At 30.3% G+C, this 22,049-nt stretch overlaps 1 protein-coding gene and 1 long non-coding RNA gene across 2 annotated transcripts; both read right to left on the bottom strand.

The window, feature by feature from the left end:
- Positions 1-9,174: 9,174 nt before the first annotated feature.
- Positions 9,175-10,288, bottom strand: LOC115886651. Its single transcript, XR_004050924.1, has 3 exons — positions 10,149-10,288; positions 9,489-9,627; positions 9,175-9,309 (listed from the first exon to the last, which is right to left on the bottom strand). It is a non-coding gene; the product is annotated as an uncharacterized LOC115886651 (long non-coding RNA).
- Positions 10,289-11,909: 1,621 nt separating this feature from the next.
- Positions 11,910-19,372, bottom strand: LOC115886498 (laccase-7-like). The gene is made up of 4 exons (XM_030905679.1): positions 18,780-19,372; positions 16,793-17,005; positions 15,516-15,746; positions 11,910-13,069 (listed from the first exon to the last, which is right to left on the bottom strand). The coding sequence occupies exons 1-4, from the start codon at positions 18,970-18,972 to the stop codon at positions 12,921-12,923; spliced, it is 786 nt and encodes a 261-aa protein (XP_030761539.1). The 5' UTR covers positions 18,973-19,372; the 3' UTR covers positions 11,910-12,920.
- Positions 19,373-22,049: the final 2,677 nt, after the last annotated feature.

Below are 22,049 nucleotides of genomic sequence, written 5' to 3'. Positions count from 1 at the left end.
GATAGAATAGGACATTCTAGAGTTGCCATTACCATCAATTCTGTCCATTTTAACACGTTGAAATTGTACAACCATTTGATTACCAGAGCTGAGAAGATGGTGATGGCAATATAGGCTGCGTAAACTTGGTTTGAGAAAATCTGGAATACTCTAAGCCAGGCCGGTTTATTTTGAGCAGCCGCTACGACCCACACCATTCTGTCGGTGAGGTAAAAGGGGGTGATGTCGAAATCTGTCGGATTGTCGCCGTTTCTTAAAGTGCAAAAGCCTCCGAACAAGTCCAGTTTGTAGTTGATCAGGTCCTTTTTTACTTGAGTGTAGAGTTTCACGTCGATTGTATAGTTTGGCTAAAAGTAAGTAATCGTAATTAAAATCAATAAGCAATTTTTCAAGGCATTATTATTCTAGAAGAATAGTCTACTATTTCCAGCGGCGTGGCGTGGCGTCAATACAAGGGGATGTAATAATAAGTAACTGCATTTTACCAACACAAAGCTTTTTTTCGTTTTTTTATTAAAGTCTTTAATTTTGAAGTTACAAAAATAAAATATACAAAAATGTAACAAGTTAAAAAAATAATCAAACCAATTTAAAAAATGAACTAAATTTAGGTAAAAAAAAACAAAGCTGTGAACGAATCTGTTAGATAAAATAGTAGACAAGGCCAACAAAAAAGTTTATTGAGTGCCTTAGAACAACATAATTAACCAGTGTTCAACACATTTTAAGAGTCCATTTCACTAGTCCGAAAAGGTAACAAAATAAACAATATAAAAAAGTAAAACTGGCTAAGGAAATTAAAGATAAAGGATACTATATCCGTATTATAGCACATTTTTAGACAACTTTATTATTTTTAAGATTTTGATGGTCAATCATCAACAAAATATTCCTTATGTTTCGACTAAATTTTCTCGAAAATAAAGACATTAATTAAAATTCCGGGATATTTAAATAATAATAATTTAAATGGATTGAAGTTTTGTGATTACAGTGATATATAATTTATGTGGGTTTGTAACAAATTGCTCGCTATTTTATGAAATTCATCAAATTCTGAAGCTCTGCACACCTTAATCAAAGCACCTGTGTTTGGAATTTTGAGTGTGACTTAGCACGACAGGATCGGGCTAAGCCTTAGGCCGATTTCTCAAACATAATATATATTTCCTTTGGCCACACACCCGCTTTAACCGACCCCTGAGAGCGACCCGAAAGTACAGCGTAATAGACTCTTAAAATATTTTCACTAAAATGACGAATACACGGTTTTAATTTAGTATTACTATTATTATTACTTAAATTCTTTTTTGTAAACCGTTTTATAAACTCAATATTTTGATATAACCTACCAAGTTTGCCAGGGGAGCCCTTTTATTAATAAAACCAATTCTGTCTTTGAGTAACTCAAACAGTTTATCCTCAATGCCGTCATGGTTCTTTACAGAGTAAGGAGGGATATCTCTAAAATGTTCCTTCAAAGTTGTATTCCTCCATTTTTTCGGATATTTATTTTTGTAACTTTCAAAATCGATATCCTCGATTTTAGAACAAGTTCCTACTTGAAAGGATGTGCTTTCTGGATTCTTTACATTCTCGTATTTGTAAGGGTTTATAGTGAAAATATTCAGTTCTGTATTTATTGCTATGACTTGGGCTATGTAGTATCTGGTGAAAAATGAAAAATTTGAGGAAGTGGTGAAATTTGAAATAAATATATGCAATGCTCGAGGTTTCATAGATCTACTGGTATAACACTGTTCCATTGTAGTGTTTATGTCATTCATATTGTCATTAATAACATAGATATCTTCTCGATTATACCAAAGTTTTGTAAAATTGGTTACTTTCATTGTAGGACGTCTTGTTAAAATATTTCGCGGATTTTTCGAGTATTCCAGAACACTAATTTTGTCTGAATCTTTATAAAATCTTTCTATAATATTTTCGATACATTTTTCTAACTGATTATCGAAATTTTGGTCATTAGCATTTGCAGAAAACAGTAAAAGTGTAATTATGACAGAAAATAACATTTTACCGACTGATTTTTCTTAAAAATTAAATAAAAATATTTTATTATTCATATTTATAATGTATTTTTTATGTAAAAAATGCATTAACGGTTTTTGTTAATTGAAAGGTAATGTTACGTAATTGACTAGAGTTTTTTGCGAGTAAAATGCATCAATAATTTTTTAGTGTAAATTTAGAACATTATTTTTATTACCTATATATTTTTTTGATAGGCATTATTAAAATTAATGTCTTTTTACATTTTTAACATACATTGTACGCCATTATCATATTGTAGTTAATAAATTTGTATAGTTTTAATATAATACTTAAATTATGATATTATTAATAAAATGTAATATTTTTTTTCAGATTATTGCAATATATTTTACTGATTTTTAATGTTCATCTATTTTTTCTAATTTTTATTTATGATTCCTTACTTTCATAGACAGATTCAGACCATCTATTTTTAATTTGGACTAATTTTTTGACTTAAACAATTTCTACAAATAGTAAGTTTGATATTTTATGCTAGTGTGCATGTATACAGTGAAGAAACAACAAGAAAAGCTTACATTTACTACCCCGTCTATTCAAATTTTTCCTTTCGCGCGTTTAATTGATAACAGCGCCATTCGTGTTTAGTGAGAATTTTTGAAACTATCGTGGAAACGATTATGGCGCCACCTTATTGAAAACTCTACAAGTAACCAAATACAGATTTCTGTTTCTTTATTCTGTACGTGTGGCGCCATCGTGGGTTAAATATTTATACTAGTCATTTATAGATTTCTATAAACAATACACGCCGCTGGTGCTATCTAATGTTAAATAGTTGAACTTTGGTTAAATTTTTTTCAGAATTTTAAAGAAATCTATCATTTTTAGTTCTCAAAAATATTTTAGTGAGAGCCATCTATGAATAAAATTTTATACTAATATTGATTCTAACCTTAGAAATTTTAAAAAATGTATCTTTTTGTATATAAAAGTAAAATAAATGAGTTTATTTTCAGTTTCATCTGGTTTAATAACAAATTAACACTGGTTAAGTTAAACTCTACGATCTATATAATATACTTCATAACTAATCTTTAATTTTATTTATTTACCATTCGTCTATTTAAGTGTAATCTGTGAAGACATGAGTAGCTATACTGAAGACTGAAGTAACATTTTTTATTACAGGTACAGATAGGAACTTCTTATGAAGATAACAAAAGAGAAGACACCAAGAAAAATGGAAAGAAATGAGATTTTCTTTTGGGAAGATGTGAACTTGCGTAGATTTTCTTAAGAAAACCTCATCGATTGTACTCTGCTTTTGAGTGAAAGTATGTACCAGAAAAGTGTAAAGCTGGAGCAACAAGATTGGAATCCTGTTGAAAAATATATCCGCGAGATGGTTTCTGCTTTTAATTGTTGTTCTACATTGTTAGGAAATTATTGTTATGAGGAGATGCCGTGGTATAAGGTAAATTTTTTTCACATTGTTTCCGTGTGTTTTTTGATTTGTTACAATTTTCTGTAAAGTGAATAGTGAAACGACATGAACGAAAAAACACATATATATCTTTATGTTCTTTTACAGTATAAATATTTTTATGAGATTTTAGTATAATAATTGAAGGGTCCAGGGAAAACATTATAAGCGCCGATTCCTTTATTTTAGATTTTACAATATTTCCTACAAAATGTATAAACTTCGCAGGGCAATAAGCTGTTAAATCTTCTTACTAACAACTTTTAAATTGAAAGATTTGAAGGACATGTTTGAAAATTTGTAGTTTAAAATGTGGAAAAAGTAATAAATTAAAAAATATTTTTTATGGGTAAAAAATATATAGTTTTATACGTGTGATAAATAGTTGTATGAAATAAAAAATTAATTATATATATGTTTTTTTTACGCGTTACAAATAATTTTTACACAAAAAAATCTTTTACGCCAAAAAAATATTTTTTTACACGTAAAAAATATTTTTTTCACGTAAGAATAGTTTTTTACGCGTAAAAAATAGTTTTTCGGGTAAAAAATAGTTTTTTACGTGTAACAAATAGTTTTATACGCGTAACAAATAGTTTTTAACCTGTAAAAATATTTTTCGTGTAGCAAATAGTTTTATACGCGTAACTTGCATGATACACTACCGCAAAATTTGTATTGATCTCAATATTTTTGATAATCACGTGGACTGCTCACAAATACACGTCGCGTCACTATGTATTTCTAAGCTGTTACTGCTTATCATTACCACTAACTACTAGCTTAGCTCGTGTGTCAGGGTCGCCTCGCTAGCTCGTGTGTCACGGCCTTGAATTTTTACACCCAGCGCGCGTAAAGTTGTTTCACCAGTTATGGCGCGTAAAGTTAAATTTCACTTCAGATTATAAAAGTTATGGCCTAGTGTGTAAAATAGAGCCTTTAAAACTATAAATTTCTTTTTTGTTTCAGATTATATCAAACTGGTAAGAATATTTCTATAACTGCAGCTAATACTAGTACTGGTTTACTCTGGGGGGGTATTGTAACTGGTATATATGAACTTCTACTCCTCTACCGTGCCTCTACCATGAAGAGATGATGATCTCCATGAAGATATACAACAGAACACATATCCTGGATAATATTCCATTGCCACCCTTTTTTTTATTGTAAAAGTAAAATTTAATGAGTATAATTTTTATTTTTTTTATAATTGTATACATTAAAATTAATAATCCTAAGTCAGTGCTTGTCAAATACAATATGATCGAAAAAAAAAACGGCGTCAGCGATGGCTATGAAATGAAGATGGCTGTCATTTTTTATGTAAAATTATGGGGAACGTCATTGATGTTCATTTCCAAGCCAACTAGACGCCGTTTTTTTTTCGATCATACCGTATTATCTATGTGTCTAGTGGTTTATTATGAATAAATAAATAATATAGTAAAATAATAGTTATTTTATTTAAAAATTACACATCTACAAGAAAAAGTTTTGTCACAAGGCAAATTGGTCATTTTTACCAGGAACATATACAAGCGAAGAGATATTTTACTATTGTATATAAATGAAAAATATGTTCCTGATAGAAACGGAGATTTTGTATAAAACAATCAATTTTGTTTAGTACTCATTGTGTTTAATACTACTGTCACATTAAATATTAAATGACGAATGAAACTGCTTAACTCCTGGTACCGAAATATACCTCCTCGCTCTTATATGTTCCTGATTTTATTTTCGATTGGTCACTTTTAGCCACAATGATGTCAAAAATAAATTCAACCTAGCAAATTTTGGAGTACCTGACCAACGAGTTCGAACGAGTTAGATTTTTTCGAAAAACGGCCATAACTTCTAAACTATAAGGGTTAGAGAGGAACGGAACTCGGCATTCGATTCGCCTTTCAACCCTCTATAAGGGTGCAAAATAAGGGCGCGATCGGAGACAAAAAAAAATTTTCAGCAAAAATGAAGGAAGGTTAACCCCTTACCTCATTTTTGCCGAGAACATTTTTTTGTCTCCGATCGCGCCCTCGTTTTGCGCCCTTATAGAGGGTTGAAATGCCTATCGAATGCCGAGTTCCGTTCCTCTCTAACCCTTATAGTTTCCGAGATATTAAGGGTTGAAGTTTGGAAACGAGTTCGAACTGCTAGAGATAGCAGAAATACCGTTGATTAATGCTATATTTATATGTGGTACTAAATTTACGCCTTACCTCTTCACTTTAATGCGTTCCTGATAGAAATCGGCGATTTTGGACCAGTTTTAAAAATTTTCGTGCGATCTTTGTTAAAAATTGAATTTTCTTGGTATGTATCAGGAGCACATAAGAGCGACTAGGTAAATATTGGTTCTCAATTCACTCCTTTATACCTCTTCACGCTTATGTGCTCCTGATAGAAATCGGTGATTTTGGAAAGGGTTAAAATTTTTCGTTCAATTTTTATCAAAAGCTGAATTTTTTCGGATTTTTATCAGGAGTATATAATAGCGAAGAGGTAAAGGTAGGTATTATTTTTATCTAAAATACTGTCTATTCCAGAACAAGTGTAAGTATTAAAATATATTATTTATATTTGATTAAATGACTTTCTTCTTGTTCACGTTTAGACAGTATTTCTAATAGGTATATTTAGTTCAATGAAACTCATCTATATTATTAATTATTGTTTATTAACATAATATATCTTATTAACAAGAGTAATTTAAAAGATATATTAAAATCCAGGATGTTGGTGTACAAGCGGATGTCTATATTGCGGTAAATACATCTCCTAGCTACCCTTCTGGAAAGTGTTGGTTCTGTAAGAAAATATAAAGAAATAATTATTTTTTTGTTCATTAAAAAGCTTGATTACAAAAAAAACTTTAAATAATCAGTGAAGTGATAGGGTACATAAAATATTATAAGATTATATATAAGCCGTTTTTTTTAGATCATACGGCATATTACGCTACCTATATATACCGTAAGATCGAAAAAAAAACGGTGTCAGCGATGGCTATGAAATTCATTTTCTCTTCGAAATGCCGTCATTTTATATGTAGAATTATATGATGAATGTCATTGAAGTTCATTTTGAAGCCAATTCGACGCCGTTTTTTTTTCGATCGTACGATATTATAGATACTATGGAGAAATTAGTTGTAATTGTAACTAAGAAATATTTTAATTATTGTAACAATTTTTAAAAATCCTGAAAAAATCTTTATATAGGCAACTCTATATACACGTTACGTGTATGTTTAGTTGCCTACAAAAAAGTAAGCTGTGCGCCAAAACATTTTATTTGAAATTAATAATTTTTAACTACGTTTCACAACATACAATATTAGGTATTTATTAAACAAAAAAACTGGAATAAAAAACACATCTTTTAGAATAAACTACCTAACATTATTTAGCCTCCTCTTCAATGATGAATTTCATCCTCAATCCACTGCTGAATGTTGAATTGAATCAACCTGATGGCATCTTGAAGAGGATGGTTACATTGAAGTGCAGCTGTTCCAAAAAATTCTTGTCCCAAAGCAGTACAATACCCTCTTCCCAGAACAATACAATTCAATTGCAAGAAAATGTCCGATGAACTTTCAGTCAAAGAATGACACACAAAATTATACAATTGTGTACATATAAGAAGACTTAGTAATACAATCACTGGAAGAATATATAGAATTGATAAATAACATTCCTATAAGGAAGAAAGTATGGGGAACAAATAGTAAAATAGGGATATGATGGAAAAAAATGGCATGAAAATTAATAAAAATAAACTATAATTCGATACAGGGAATGTGGAAATACTGTCTTAGATAAATCTGACAATAGAAAAGGATACAAAGTCTGACACAAAAAATTACACAAACAGGACAATCAATAAAGAGTTTATAGAATGGATATTTCCAATAATAAGGAAAACATGAAAGACAAATAATAATAAAATGGAGGTATTATGATTTGAAAAATGGTCTTAAAAATAATTAAAAAATAAGTATCACCCTATGGCTATAGAATTGATAAAATATGTCTTAGAAACGTCTCACAAGAAAGCCAATAAGAATATAAAAATATGCGTAACAATGATTCAAAAAGTTTATAGAATTGATGAATGATAATATTCAAATAATAAAGAAAATATGGCAGATAAAAATAGTGAAATAGAGATAGGCCAAAAGCAAGATGGAGCAAATAATTTTAGATTATATTAAGAAAAAATAAAGAAGTGTGTGGTCAATAAAATTGACAAAAAGTTATGCTTAGCCTCCTCTCAGGAATATCTAGTCAAAATTTGACATCAAGCACATAAAGAAAAAATCCTCCAGAGCATATAAGTTCGCCCCCCTTCATCAGATTTAACCCTTGGGCGACGATTAAGCCTCGCCAGTCAGTTCCCATCCCAGCTAAGCAGCCTCGTCTCGGGTCACCCTCGTCACCCATCGAGCGGACATCCACCGGGACCCCCTACAGGCGGACCCCCCTCATCATCTTCAATGTGTCCGATATCCCGCCCCCTCTACTGTCGAGACGTCACGGGATACGTGCACGAAGAAGTCTCGTAGCTTGGGTGCCAGGTCGTATCCGGCCGAAGCCTCTAGCGTTAGAACACCTAGCTCGTAAACCAGAGGGTGGTGACTCCCTTGGGTACCCATGCATGCTACATAGGTCATCGATGCCCGAACATCAGGGTTAGGGGGCGACCCGGGTTTCCTCCTCTTAGGGGGGGCTAGTTATGATGCTCTGGAGTCGATGTTACTTACGAAAATACATTGGAAGTAATGATAGAAAAGCCAGATATATCATACTGTGGAAGTCAGATTTTCGAATAAATGGCGAATGCGCCAGGAATTAATCGGGAATTTTGAGAGATTTTAAAATGTGCTATGGTGTATCTAAATTATATGGGAGCAAAAGGGCTAAAAAATGGCATAAAAATGATTCCACGAAAACTACATTCTGTACAAGGTATTATACAAGCAAAAAAGTCTTAAAAAAATGACACGATAAGGAAAATTGAAAACTTATAGAAATACAGTCAGTGGGATATCTTATAAAATTAATGAATGAATTATTATGCCTACAAGGAGGAAAATGTAGGAGTCAAGCTATTATAGAAAAATGAAAGTTAGCCATAAACAACATGAAGTAAAATTCTAAGTAGATAGTATATTTTACCAAACAAATTAAGATCTATAGAAATACAGGCAATTGAATATTTTATAGGATTCATAAATTATATTATTCCCACAATCAAGAAAATATGGGAGTCAAGCTATTATAGAGAAATGAAAGACCAAAAACAACATGAAGTAAAATCCTAAGTAGATGGCATTCTACTAAAAAGAAAATGAAGTGTCCAAGTGCCAAAAATTAACACAATTTTAAAATAGATTGTCTGAATTTGGTTATGATAACAAAGAACCATAAAAATGTAACTCGGAGACTAACTGAACTTTTTTTCTTACTTAATGAAATGTAAAAATGATGAATTCCCATGAAGAACATTAAAAACCAGTAAAATATATATTTATTTACCCAATAGAAATGAAATTATAGATATACTTAGAAGTCCTGATGCATTGTAACTAATACCGTATGATCGAGAAAAAACGGCGTCAGCGATGGCTATGGAATGAAGATCGCTGTCATTTTATATGTAAATTTATATGGGAAATGTCATTGATGTTCATTTCCCAGCCAACTGGACGCCGTTTTTTTTCGATCATACGGTATTTATCAAAAGGATAAATGTACTGCCCTGGAACTATATCCATGCATTGATTTGTTGTACAAAATCTGTAACAAAAGAAATAAAAATTATTACATTTTATTAATAATTATGCTATAATATTTGTTTATATATTTTTGTTTCATATTAAGATTAATAAAAATATCTTAAAAACTATGGTCAGTCTGTTAATAAACATTTAATAAATTTGTTATAATTATTTTTAAATAATAATTTAAACACGTACTGTTAATTAGATAATAGACGATCAATGTCGTAAACCAGAATGGTAGCTAAACATCAGGATTATACAAGGGGTGACTCAGATTTCTTCTTTTGGGAGGTCCTTACGTGCTGGTGTCTGGTGTGTATTATTAATGATGCTCCTAAAAAGAAAATTATAATTAAAACATGATTTATATTAAAACAATGCAAAGTTGTTAACTAAAATATGACGACAGAGTTAAAGATTTTTTTAAAGGACAAGTTTAGCATTAAATGTGATGTGTAAACTATTTTCTTTTATCTAAAGTATTATATAAATATTGAGAATGGGGCCCTTTAGGTATATTTAACACTCACTCGTTCCTAAATACGTAGAAAACTTGTTTGCCTGTACGAATAAATACCTAAAAACCACATTTAGGAAAAAGTTGAACAAAAAACATCTTTACCTCTACCAAAAAAAAATGGTTCAAAAAATACCAAATATCGAGCAATATTGTAAGTAACTATATTTCTAATGTACAATAGGGACATCGATGAAAGTATCTATATTTTCATATACTCGATTTTCGAAAAAGAAAATTATGAAAACAGGAAAAATGTATTAGTTAAAATGATGATGTAATTGAAATATTTGCAAGTGAAAAAAATTATAGAAAACAGGCAGATCCTGGGTACTTACGTTTTCAAGAGGTTAAACAGACCTGAAGGAACAGAATGCACTCAAATAGTGTACAGAAAAATTACTTTTCTATTAAAAAATCAGAAAAATTGTAGAGCAACATAACAGAAAGATCTCGACAACACTTGACACAAAACACAATGGCGCCTATGATGGCGCCAATTGCAATCTTCTTTTTCGTTTTTCGGGTCTTGAAAGAATTGTAACCACAGAATAAAAGTAACATTACTTTTCTTCCTTTCATATTTATGTTCCGAAGCATAGCCACCTACAGATTAGACATATATTTTTTTTTCTTTCCTTTAACAAAAAGAAAATCTGAACTATAATCTATGGTTAATTATTAGACAAAGACAGCTATCAAAATAAACAAGTAGAGCAATATAAAAAAAGAACATAAAAATTGAACAGAGAACGATAATTAACGCAATTTTTAAGAGGCAAAAATGAATTTTAAGAAAAGAAACACATTTCTATGATAAATAATCAATACAAAACAAATCTTGTGATATGTATATCAAAAGAATAAATTAATATATTTTGACAAAGCCTCTATTATTGTCAGTTTTTGTTTAAAATTTCCATTTAATTTAAATTGACTGGAATCTATTTTAATGAAATCTAACAATTTAAAATTTCGTGACCTAGATAATATCGTTGATATTTATGCACTAAACTTCGAGATAACGAAAATGTGTTTGGTTTACAAGCTACAGAATCGAACGGATGATATCAAAAACGCTCAGGATTCAAGAAAAAGTATTCACACAAGTTTTATTATATCCTATATACAGTAATGCTGATTTTTTAGTTAAGACTCTTACAGGAAAAGATAGAGAAAATAGACAGTTTTCAAAAACAAACCGATTTAACATTGCACCAAGTAAAATGTAATCATTGCTGTATCGAGGATATGGATAAGTTGACTCATCCTAAAAATATCTTATTTTTAATGTACAATTGAGCCGCTAAGGAATGTATCTATATTTGCATATACTCGTCTTTGAGAAAGAAAATTATGGTAATTGTAGAAATATATAAACTTTTAATGGGTGATGTAACTAAGATATTTGTAAGTGAAAAAAACTATAGGAAACAAGCAAAATACTGGGTACTTACATTTTCAAGAGGCTGAATAGGCCTTAAGGAACCAAATAAACTCAAATAGTATACAGAAAAATCACTTTTCATATGAAAAAATCGGAAAAATTAGAACAACATAAACAATTGCCAAAATAGTTGATTTTAGTTCAAAATTTTCTCACTTTTTCCACAATGGCGCCACCTGCATTCTTCTTCTTTTTCGTATTTCAGGTCTTAAAAGAACTGTACCCACAGAATCAAAGTAATATTCTTCTTCTTTTCATATTTATAATCCAGAGCATAGCCGCCCACAGATTAGACATACATTTGTTCTTCTTTCCTTTTAATGCGGCTTGAACTCATATATGTCATTTGGCCAGAAAAAATAATAAAAAGAAGAGAGTCCGAACTATATAATCTATGGTAAATCATTAGACAAAGACAACAACAAAAATAAACAAGTATAACAATATTATCATAGAGAAAGTAAATAGTTTAGAATATTATATAAAAATTGGACAGAGAAGGCTAATTAAGAGAATTTTTAAGAGGCAAAAATTAATTTTAAGAGAAAAAATACCAGCCCATCTACCAGCACTGAATTCATTATTTAAGACCCACCATATACAGGGTGAGTCTAAAAATTTAGTTTGGAAACTAGAAATAATCAACAGCACATCATCTTTATAATTTATTTCTTTATTTCGTTCTTAACATTTTTAATAAATTTCTTCTTACAAATATAATAGCGTATGATTTTCTTTGTCTTATATGGCTAAATTATTGACTATTTATATATACAATCATCCGTTTTTTTTGTTACTGCAAACAATATAAGGACCTGTACATTGCAGAAGAACAAATACATATAATTAATTATTACATACAAATCCTTATATACATGTAATTAAGAATGAATTGGTAGAATAGAAAATATAATTTGTGTTTTTGTAGATATAAGTATATTATTGTTAATTAGTCTTTTCTTTATACAAGGTGTTAGAGAGTTATTTTTTAATTTATTTTTAGAATAAAGTTATATTTTTTTAAGTGTTTAAATACCATACAATCGAAAAACGGCATCAAAAACGTCTGGGGAATGGTAATCGATGATAATTTTGGCGAGGCCGAGCTCTAGACGTCATTTACTTGACAGTTGTCCTTGAAGGTTTTGATTTTTCTCAAGTTTTATGTCAATTTTTAAAAAAAATGTTTAGAAATTGACTTCGCCAATTATCAGAGATTGTCATTCCCCAGCTGTCTTTGACGCCTTTTTTTAATCGTACCGTATATACTATATTATAAGTCAGTAACATTTCTTGACTGCATAATGTTTCTACCATACACCTTTTTATTTATTTTTTCTTGTGATAATGGTGGTACTACGCTTATTAATAGTCCCTGAGTGTTAGTCATTATACAATTATTATAATTTTAACAAATTTTAACAAACTTTTTGTATCGATACCCTGTAATTCTTATATTTTACTTACAAAAGATTTAAAAAATATCGAAAATAAAATAATCCACCTTAAGATCATTTTTGTTAATAACTTTATATGACTTATCATCTATCACATTCTTTTATAAATTAAAAAAATGCCGATATCAGTTGGTAATATGTCTTTTAAAATGTCTTCAGACACAGTTTTGATTATTTAGATTTTATTCTAGTCTTCAGGATGTCTCTCAGTGAGGTGTAATGGGAGGTAGATGGTTTCCGCACTTTGGGAAATTGGGAGGTACAGGTGGTAAATCGTCTTGGGTTCCAACGTGTATCAGGAGGTTCATACCTATGACTATGTGGAACAGGAAATGGCAATGGAACAACCAATAGCCTGGAAATTAAAAAAAAATGGGATTAGTAACAGATGAGTTGCAAGATCACAAAAAAGTCTTTTTCTGATTTAAATCATTTTGATGACTTTAAGTCATTTGATTTTAAGTAATTTCTCGAGAGCTGATTTAAGACTTCAAATTTAAGTCTTTTTCAAAATTACTTGTGATTTATAGTATACTAGCATGTACCCGCGACTTCGTTCGCGTCGAATTGGTCATTTGTAATGGTGATGATAAAGGAAAGCAAGAATTTCCATTAACATACAAACTGAAAATTTTCTCACATTTATGTCAGCATGAGAAAAAACAATATGGCGATATTATTATATAACTTGGTAATATTTGAGGGGTAGTTTCATCTCCTTGGAATTTGACTTTCGAAAAATCCGTTTGCCAAAAATAAGCTTTTTACGTCAAGCAGTTTAAGCAGAATCGTGGTTAAGAAATTATCCAACTTTTTGGAACACCCTGTATGATTTTTTAAAAAAATTCAAAATATGTAAAAAAAACAAATAAAATAGGCTTGTCCAAGCGTTTTCCCAAAAGACTAACCGTTTTTTAAATAATAAATATTTTAATATTTGTGGGGCGTTTTCACCCTCTTGGAATTTAAAATTCGAGAAACCCCTCCTTATCGAACCTCTGCACCCCACAGTCAATCCGTTTACCAAAAATCAGCTTTAAACGTCAAGCAGTTTAAGCAGAATCGTGATTACTCAATGGTCATATTTTATGAAACACCCTGTATAAATTTATAAAAAAAATTAAAATATGTAAAACAACAAAATAAAATATACGTGTTTAAGAGTTTTTCCGAAAAACTCACCGGTTTTTAAATAAAAAATATTTTAATATTTTAGGGATAGTTTCACCCCCTTAGAATTCGAGTTTCGAAAAATTCCTTCTTATCGAAGCTCTACACCCTAAAGTCAATCTGTTTTCCAAAAATCAGATTTTTACGTCAAGCGCTTTAAGCAGGATCGTGATTAATCAATGACCAGATTTTTCGAGACACCCTGTATACATTTTTAAAAAATCTTAAGATATGTAAAAAAACAAAATAAAATATACGTGTTTAAGCGTTTTTTCGGAAACTTGACCGTTTTTTAAATAAAAAATATTGTAATATTTGAGGGGTGGTTTCACCCTCTTGGAACTGGAATTTCGAAAAATCCCTTCTTATCGAACCTCTACACCCTAGAATCAACCTGTATGCCAAATTGAGCTTCTTACGTTGAGTGGTTTGAGCAGGATCGTGATTAATCAGTATGTCAGTCACTTAAGGATTTTATATTATATTAGTATAGATTATTGAACGAGCCATTTATGCTAGCCATTATTCACGCAGGGTGGCGTTTGCGTCACGAGCCGTAGGCGAGGGGTACAAGTCACCCGAGTGAATAATGGCTATAAATTGCGAGTTGAAACTATAATTTTGTCCACGGCCATTATAATAATTATGAGGAGTGTTTGAATTTGTATTTTTAATGTTAATCTTACTATTAATTATTGTATTTATGTTTTAGGGGAAAATGTCACTACCTACTTAAAATTTGGCAATTTCAAACGTCAAAATTAACTAAAAGATAGTAAAAACGTCAATATCATCAGCTGCTATGCATCGAGAGTCGCAGTCATCTCGAACTATTCTATTTTCAAATATTTGGGAAGTTTAATTATTATTAGATGTGTTTTACGACATACCTGTATATTAGTACTTTTTTCTACCACCTTTAGTAAAATAAATTTGTTGAAAAATGATGATCGTACCACCAGCAGCTGACTTTTTGTTGTTTTGTGTAACTAAAGTTGGTAATTTGTGTTTTATTTATCGTTATATATGTATTTGAATTTTATTGATGCTGCTTCAAGTTTTTTGCAATAAAACACATACTTCTACCAACTTTAGTTGAGTACAGTTGTTGGAGAACGATAAATTGGAGTACCAGCATCTGACTTTTTGTTGTTTTGTGTAACTAAAGTTGGTAATTTGTGTTTTATTTAAAGTTATATATGTATTTGAATTTCATTGATATTATTTCAAGTTCTTTGCGTGAAAATATCGTATCAACATTCTTTAGTCAATCAGGAGATTGATTTTTGTTCCGTTACAATGGCAACTAAATATTCTAATAACACGGATTCGGAAAACGAATTTATGCCTTTGGCAATCCTCCAGTCTAGAAAGTGTTTATAGGTAGACATGTAATGATCCTTAGACTTTTGTGGTAGCAATCCAAGACTTGTTAATTTGGCCGCCTCTGCTATCTCTAGTGGTGTACTACAGGACTCATTATCACTCTCATAATTCATTTTTTGATTTTAAACGAGTTCAATAATCACTACCTACTTAACATTTGACAAACTTCAAAATTAATAAAAAGAAAAGATAATGGCATAGCAACAAATGTAAAGTAAATGTAAAGAAAAAAAAAAGATTTTTACCTGGGTTATCTGCTCTAAATCTAAAAATAACGTAACCGTTATTAGGTACTGCTATAGTATCCTTGAATGGTGGCAAGTCGAACTGCCTGTGCAGCAGTCCTCTTCTATCCAAGTCCAGGGCGTGTTTTAGGTTGATCTTCTTCACGTTCTGATCAGGTGATCTACCAGTACCAACCACGTTGAACGAGTACCCGTGCAGATGGAACGGATGGCTCAGATTGGGAGATTGTACTGAAATAATTAACATGTATTTCAAAATTGCTATAAACCAGGATTTAAACAAAAACAGTGGCTGGGACAGAAAAATATTGTAGCAAGGGATGTCGATGAAACTGTTAGGGCTTGGTGCATTTCAACTGATTTCAACAAATTCCTACCGCAGCGCTTCAACGTCAAAAATCAGAAGTTATCGTGGTTCTGTCATAATATTTAAAATATTTAGTTTTTTGCTAGTGCAGTTATTGAAACTATAAATCACTCAGGTACGAGGTTTGTGTGATGTAACGCTGTTTCGGGTAGTAAAAAATAAGCGAAAAAGAATTCGAACTAGGCGTCTTGTTGTGTTGTGTCAATTTCAAATGTTAATAAAATTGCCGAAAAAATGTTAACGCGTAAAGGAGAGCGTAATTAGGGCGTTGTTGGGTGCAATAACATTCTAACTACATTTTATAGCTTCATAGTTTCTCACACCGATTTGATGAAAAGCAAAAATGGATTCAAGCAGTTCGACGAAACAAGTGAATAAACAAAGTGCTCCTTACATAATCAAAAAATTAAATAGACATATACTAAGAGAGGAAAAAATATAATTTGCAGTATAATGGTATACTTTTTTTTAACCAACTAGTGATTAAATGTTTTATGAACATCTCCTAAAATTATAATTAATTATGTACCTTAAAAAAATCGTTTTAGCCGAAATAGCCCCAACTATGCCCCATTAGTAAAACCGGTGATAACTTATGCTCGCTACCATAGTAGAACTCATCTAAAAAGTTTTTTTTTATTTGGAATAAATTATAATACAAGTTAGATCTTCTGAATATATCAGAGTATTTACTTTTTTATTTATATTTTTAGAATTTTCACAAATTATACTTCCTGACACTTTTAAAATAATTAAATAATAAATTTTTCGTATTCTCGCTGTTTAAACCCGTGTATTTGTAAGTACTAGTTGTTTACGATATTTTTTCCGATGGTGGCAGCACCGGCGGAAAATGCACCAAGCTTACAAGCTTATATTAATTCAATAAGAAATAAAAAATATAACTTACCTTCGTCAACTAAAACGACTTCAACTATGGCATTCATCGGGATGTCAACTGCGTGCGTACATTCGCAATTGAATCCACACTCTTCTGGCCTGTTATCCCCATTACAGAACTGTTCTGGTGGAATATCGTCTATCTGTGACAGAGGCGGAGACCCGGGGAATTGGAACGATATTTCGTCTATTAAACTGATGACGTGATCCCCACCAGTGGCGGCTGTAATAAAAAAATAATATCTATATTAGCGATGGGAACTATCGAATGAATTAGACTATCGAATGGTTACTGAATGAATGATTTCAACTATCGAATGATTTTATTCGAATAAAATCATTCATTCATTTGTAAACTAAAGCATATGTGACAACCTCGCCGTGCGACTAAATGGTTATCGTTGCGCCACGACTATCGAATGCTTTTGATAAATGAAATTTAGTATTCGTTTGATTTTTGTGTGCGTCAGTGCATTATTAGTTCTTCCAAATTTTTATAACTTCGCCTTGTAAATACTATGCTATTTTTGCGTTTATTAAAGTATTTAAAATACTAAAATAGTAGTTTTTTTAATTGACGATTGTGTGCGAAGTGGTCAAAATTTTTCCGAAAAATTTTCAGTCTGATCTTTCAGTTATTTAATTTTATATGGTATATATGGTTAGGTTAGATTGCATTTTTTTAATGGGAAATTTTGAGAAGTAGCAATTTTTAAGAGAGATGAGATGAACTTACAATTAATTTTAAAAATACATATTTGTATTTTAGATGTTTTAATAATATGAGTTAGTTGAACTTAATAATCATATTTAAGTAATGTGGTTAAGTAAATGTGGTTATCGAACTCACATTTTGGGGTGAGAAAATTAAATTGAAAGTTTTACACTTGCCAATTTAAAAAAAAAAGTTAACAATGTTTGTATTTTGTTTATGCTAATTCTCTTATATGGTTTTTTGTGAAGAAATATTTCATTTATTTTTTAAAGTAAATGCCAGCAAAAGTAAATATTATTTTTAAATAGTAATATATAATATAAATTTATATTATAAATTTTAATTATATTGTTTATATTTCATGATTTTAAAATTTGTTGTTAATATAACAAATTAGTTCTGTAATTATTATTATTTAATAAACCAACGTTGCTATTTAGAGACTATATTATTTTTAAATAGGATCTAATATAAATACTTTTGACTTTTATTTGTTGTTTATATTTTGCTACTACTTAAAAAAAATGTTTATATTATTAAATGATTGTAAATTTTGTTGTTAATAGGTATAACAAATTATTACTGTTATTATTTATTAAACTAGTCTTTGCTTAAAAACATTAAAAATCATTTTCCTACATCCAAAATAAAAAGTATTATTGCAGTGTAACAACAGAATATTAATAAAAAAAATGCAAAACATATAGACATACTATCCCTAACTAACTAATGCTAAAGAATAATATTCTCTCCTAATACCAACTAATACGAATATATGGCAACAGCGCCCTTCATACTATATTTTCTGTGTAAATACTAGCACCTCAATAAAAAAAATAATGTGTCCTTTATTTGACTCCGCAAAAAATCAAAGATGCCGGCTTCTTTCATAGCATTGCCACCGACCGCTGTCGGGTTTTTAGGAAAGAAACCTACGTCGCCGGACGACAACTAAAATCCAGTTTATATTTTATTAAAATCGATCCTGACGAATAAATGAATTTGATAAATGAATGAATTTTATAAATGAATGGTTTTTGCTGCCGAATTACTAGAATACAATATTTCAAGGCAGATGACGCATCTATTCGATAATTTTTATTCGAATAGTTTTCGACGAATGTTTTCTTACTAGCTATCGAATTATTCGAATGAATTGCAACTATCGAATGTTTCGATAGTATTCATTCGATAGTTCCCACTACTAATCTATACAATAAATTCAAATAAAAACACATAAAATCTTTTAGAGATGAATCTTTGAATCTCTTTTTATACATACCTAAATATCTGTTATATGTGTGCAACTTAAACAGATCCTTCGGTTTCCAAAAGTAAAATCTGAATGGCAGGAAAATCTTGACATCGGGTCTTTCCTGCAAGATGGCTTGATCAACCTTCTTGGCATTTCTCAGTTGGCTGACGCAAATGGCATCTTTCCTTGGCTTGTTGCAAATGGCGTCCAGGGGGTTCATCACCTGGGGGTAGAAAGCATAAGGGTAGATTAGTCGTATTAAAGCAGGGTTAATATTAAAGAGGTCCTAGATATACATGATCATATAATAACATTAGTCTATTATTAATAATATATATGCAACAAAAATATTTGTTATTCATTCGGTTAGAGCATTGAAGAGAGCGTTTGAAAACATTCATCTCCATTACAGAACGTGATCCCCACCAGTAAAAAAAAATAAAAAAAAAATAAATAAAATAAATAAATAAAAGTAATCTGTATTCTTTACTTTATTTATTATTATTTATAATAATAATAAATAAAGTAAAGAATACAGATTATGCTTGTCGTATATAAAATGTTATATTCTATTAGAATATCTCTCATTTATTATAAAGTTTATTTCTATTTTTGTTGCATTTTATACAATACCATCGAAAAAAAACGGTGTCAGAGACGGCTGAGAATGACAATCGATGATAATTTTGGCGAGGTTAAGGCCGAGGTAGTTTATTTGGTCGGTACTTACTGCCAGTTGGCCTTAAGAACCTTGTAATTTATTTATATACAGGTTGCGTCTCAAAAGTGGCTCACACCTGTAACTTTTTTACTTTTAAAGATAAAAAAACGATATTTGGTATGTTAGTATATGACATAAATTAGGATTGATTGACGTGTTCAACTGTTTTTGGTCACTTCCTGTATCACCGGAAATGACTAATACTTTTGTTTAGACATACATATTTTTATTTGAGACATATTTACGTCACGGAAATGTATATTTTTTCATTCAGTAGTTTTATACAGGTACAGACGAAAAGTTATTACTCATTAAAACAGTTAAAACAAATGTAGGTGGCGCCCCCTACAAATAGGAGTAATATTGACAAGAAAATCAAATCTCTCATGTCAAAAAACTCTCAGATACCAATTTTCATGCAAATATTGACTTTACTTTAAAAATTATTTGGAAGAAATCGTAATAAAAATGAAACTTCTACACCCTGTATCTACGAAACTAAGCATTTTAGGACATACATTTATACGAACTTTTTTACTTATTTTTATCTGCAGAATATGCTGCCGAAGTTTCCGGAATACAGTTCGGACCACCCTGTATAATTAGTGTCAATTTTTGACAAGTTTTATGCCAATTTTCAGTAAAATTGACTTCAGCAAAAATTATCATCGATTGTTATTCCCCAGCCTTCTTTGACGCCGTTTTTTTTTCGATCATTCGGTATTTAAATGAAATGTTAGTGTTATTTAATTTATACAGGGTAACTTAAAAAAATTAATACCTACCTTTTTTCTGTCTTTGTACAAAATACTAAACTAAAATTTGTATTTTTATATTGCATACAAATGTACAGCGGCACTATTTACACAAACACTCATACACTATCGTTAAAAAAGCAACAAACTAACAATAAACAATTTTATTGTTTATATTATAGTATATATACAGGGCGCGTCCAATTTTTTTTTCAAAAGCGAAATGTATAATATATACAAGGCGTTTTTTTTTAAAAAATAAATAACCAACACCTTTTTGTTTTATTTACATAAATAGTGATAGTTTTTATTCATATATCAAAAATTCTTTACACAATAATTATTTTATGTACTTATTTAGTTATAGAAGACTGTGATAGACTAGGTACAATCTTAGATAACTAGTGATATGGTAACACCTTGAATACTGCGTATTTTTCATATTTATACATTTTTTACAGGGACCGAAATCAACGGGTCCTTACTATATCTTACAATCTAGATTATTTCACAAATAAATCTCATCTTTTTTTAAATTAAATTAAAATTAATCACTACGGGTTGCAGTAAAAGACGTTTCGCGAATTTGGATCCTACGTCGAAAATTCTTCTTCTTTTTTCACTAAATAAGGCTGGACGCACACAGAAAGAACAACACAGTATTTTTAGTCAAAAACGTTTTAGACTTTATGTGTTTTGATGTGATATACTTCCATGCAAATTATATGGGCTAACGTACACTGATACAGCCTTAAAACAGGTTTAGGCTTGTTTAGGCTCGTTTAGGCACAGTCAGGCTGATCTTCTTCGAAACATAATTTTTTTATGAAAAACAAAAACGTTTCTGACTAAAATAATTTTGCTTTTTCTGTGTGCTTCCAGCCTAAATTAACTTTACAACTTCTATGTTAGGCTGCTTTTACACTAGCTGAAAAAAAAATGTTTTACACGAAATTATATACAAATGATTATTATGATAAACAACACACTAAAGTGTGCCGGTTAAAACAAGTAATTTTATAATATTTTTCATTGTAAAACTAATGAGGAAATTTTAGTATATACAGGGTGGACCAATTGTTTATACAGGATGATTGACTGCTCTGAAAAAAGCTCAAAGACAGTGATGGCAATAATTTTAAAATATTTTGTATAGTACAGGGTAAATCAAATATATATTTTTACTGTAAAGTTGCAGTTACTTACTATTACTTGATTCCATTTTTTCAAATTTTGAACATTTGAAATATACAGAGAACTTAAAAAAATGAGCACAATACAGGGTGGTCCGAATTGTATTTCGGAAACTTCGGCAGCATATTCTACAGATAAAAATAATTAAAAACTTCGTATAAATGTATATCCTAAAAAGCTAAGTTTCGGAGATACAGGGTGTAGAAGTTTCATTTTTATTTCGATTTTTTCCAAATAATTTTTGAAGTAACGTCAATATTTGGATGGAAATTGATGTCTGGGAGTTTTTTGACATGAGAAATTTGATTTTGATGTCAATATGGCTCCTATTTGTAGGGGGCGCCACCTACATGTGTTTTAACTGGTTTGAAGGTAATAACTTTTCGTCCGTACCTGTATAAAACTACTAATTGAAAAAATATGACTATTTCCATTCTAAATATCTTGAGAACGGTTGCTCGTACAGATTTTTACCAAGAGACATTTTTTACGTAAAAGACGTCGTGAATGTATATTTTTTTTCTCAGTAATTTTATACAGGTACGGACAAAAAGTTATTAATCTTCAAATCAGTTAAAAAATATGTAGGTGGCGTTCTATACAAGTAGGAGCATATTGACAAAAATC

The sequence above is a fragment of the Sitophilus oryzae genome, unplaced genomic scaffold, assembly GCF_002938485.1.
Source record: "Sitophilus oryzae breed Bouriz unplaced genomic scaffold, Soryzae_2.0 scaffold_494_pilon_pilon, whole genome shotgun sequence".
In the NCBI taxonomy this organism is placed as follows: domain Eukaryota; kingdom Metazoa; phylum Arthropoda; class Insecta; order Coleoptera; family Curculionidae; genus Sitophilus; species Sitophilus oryzae.
Note: the sequence above shows the minus strand (reverse complement) of the source record. Positions and strands in the feature narration are given on the sequence as shown.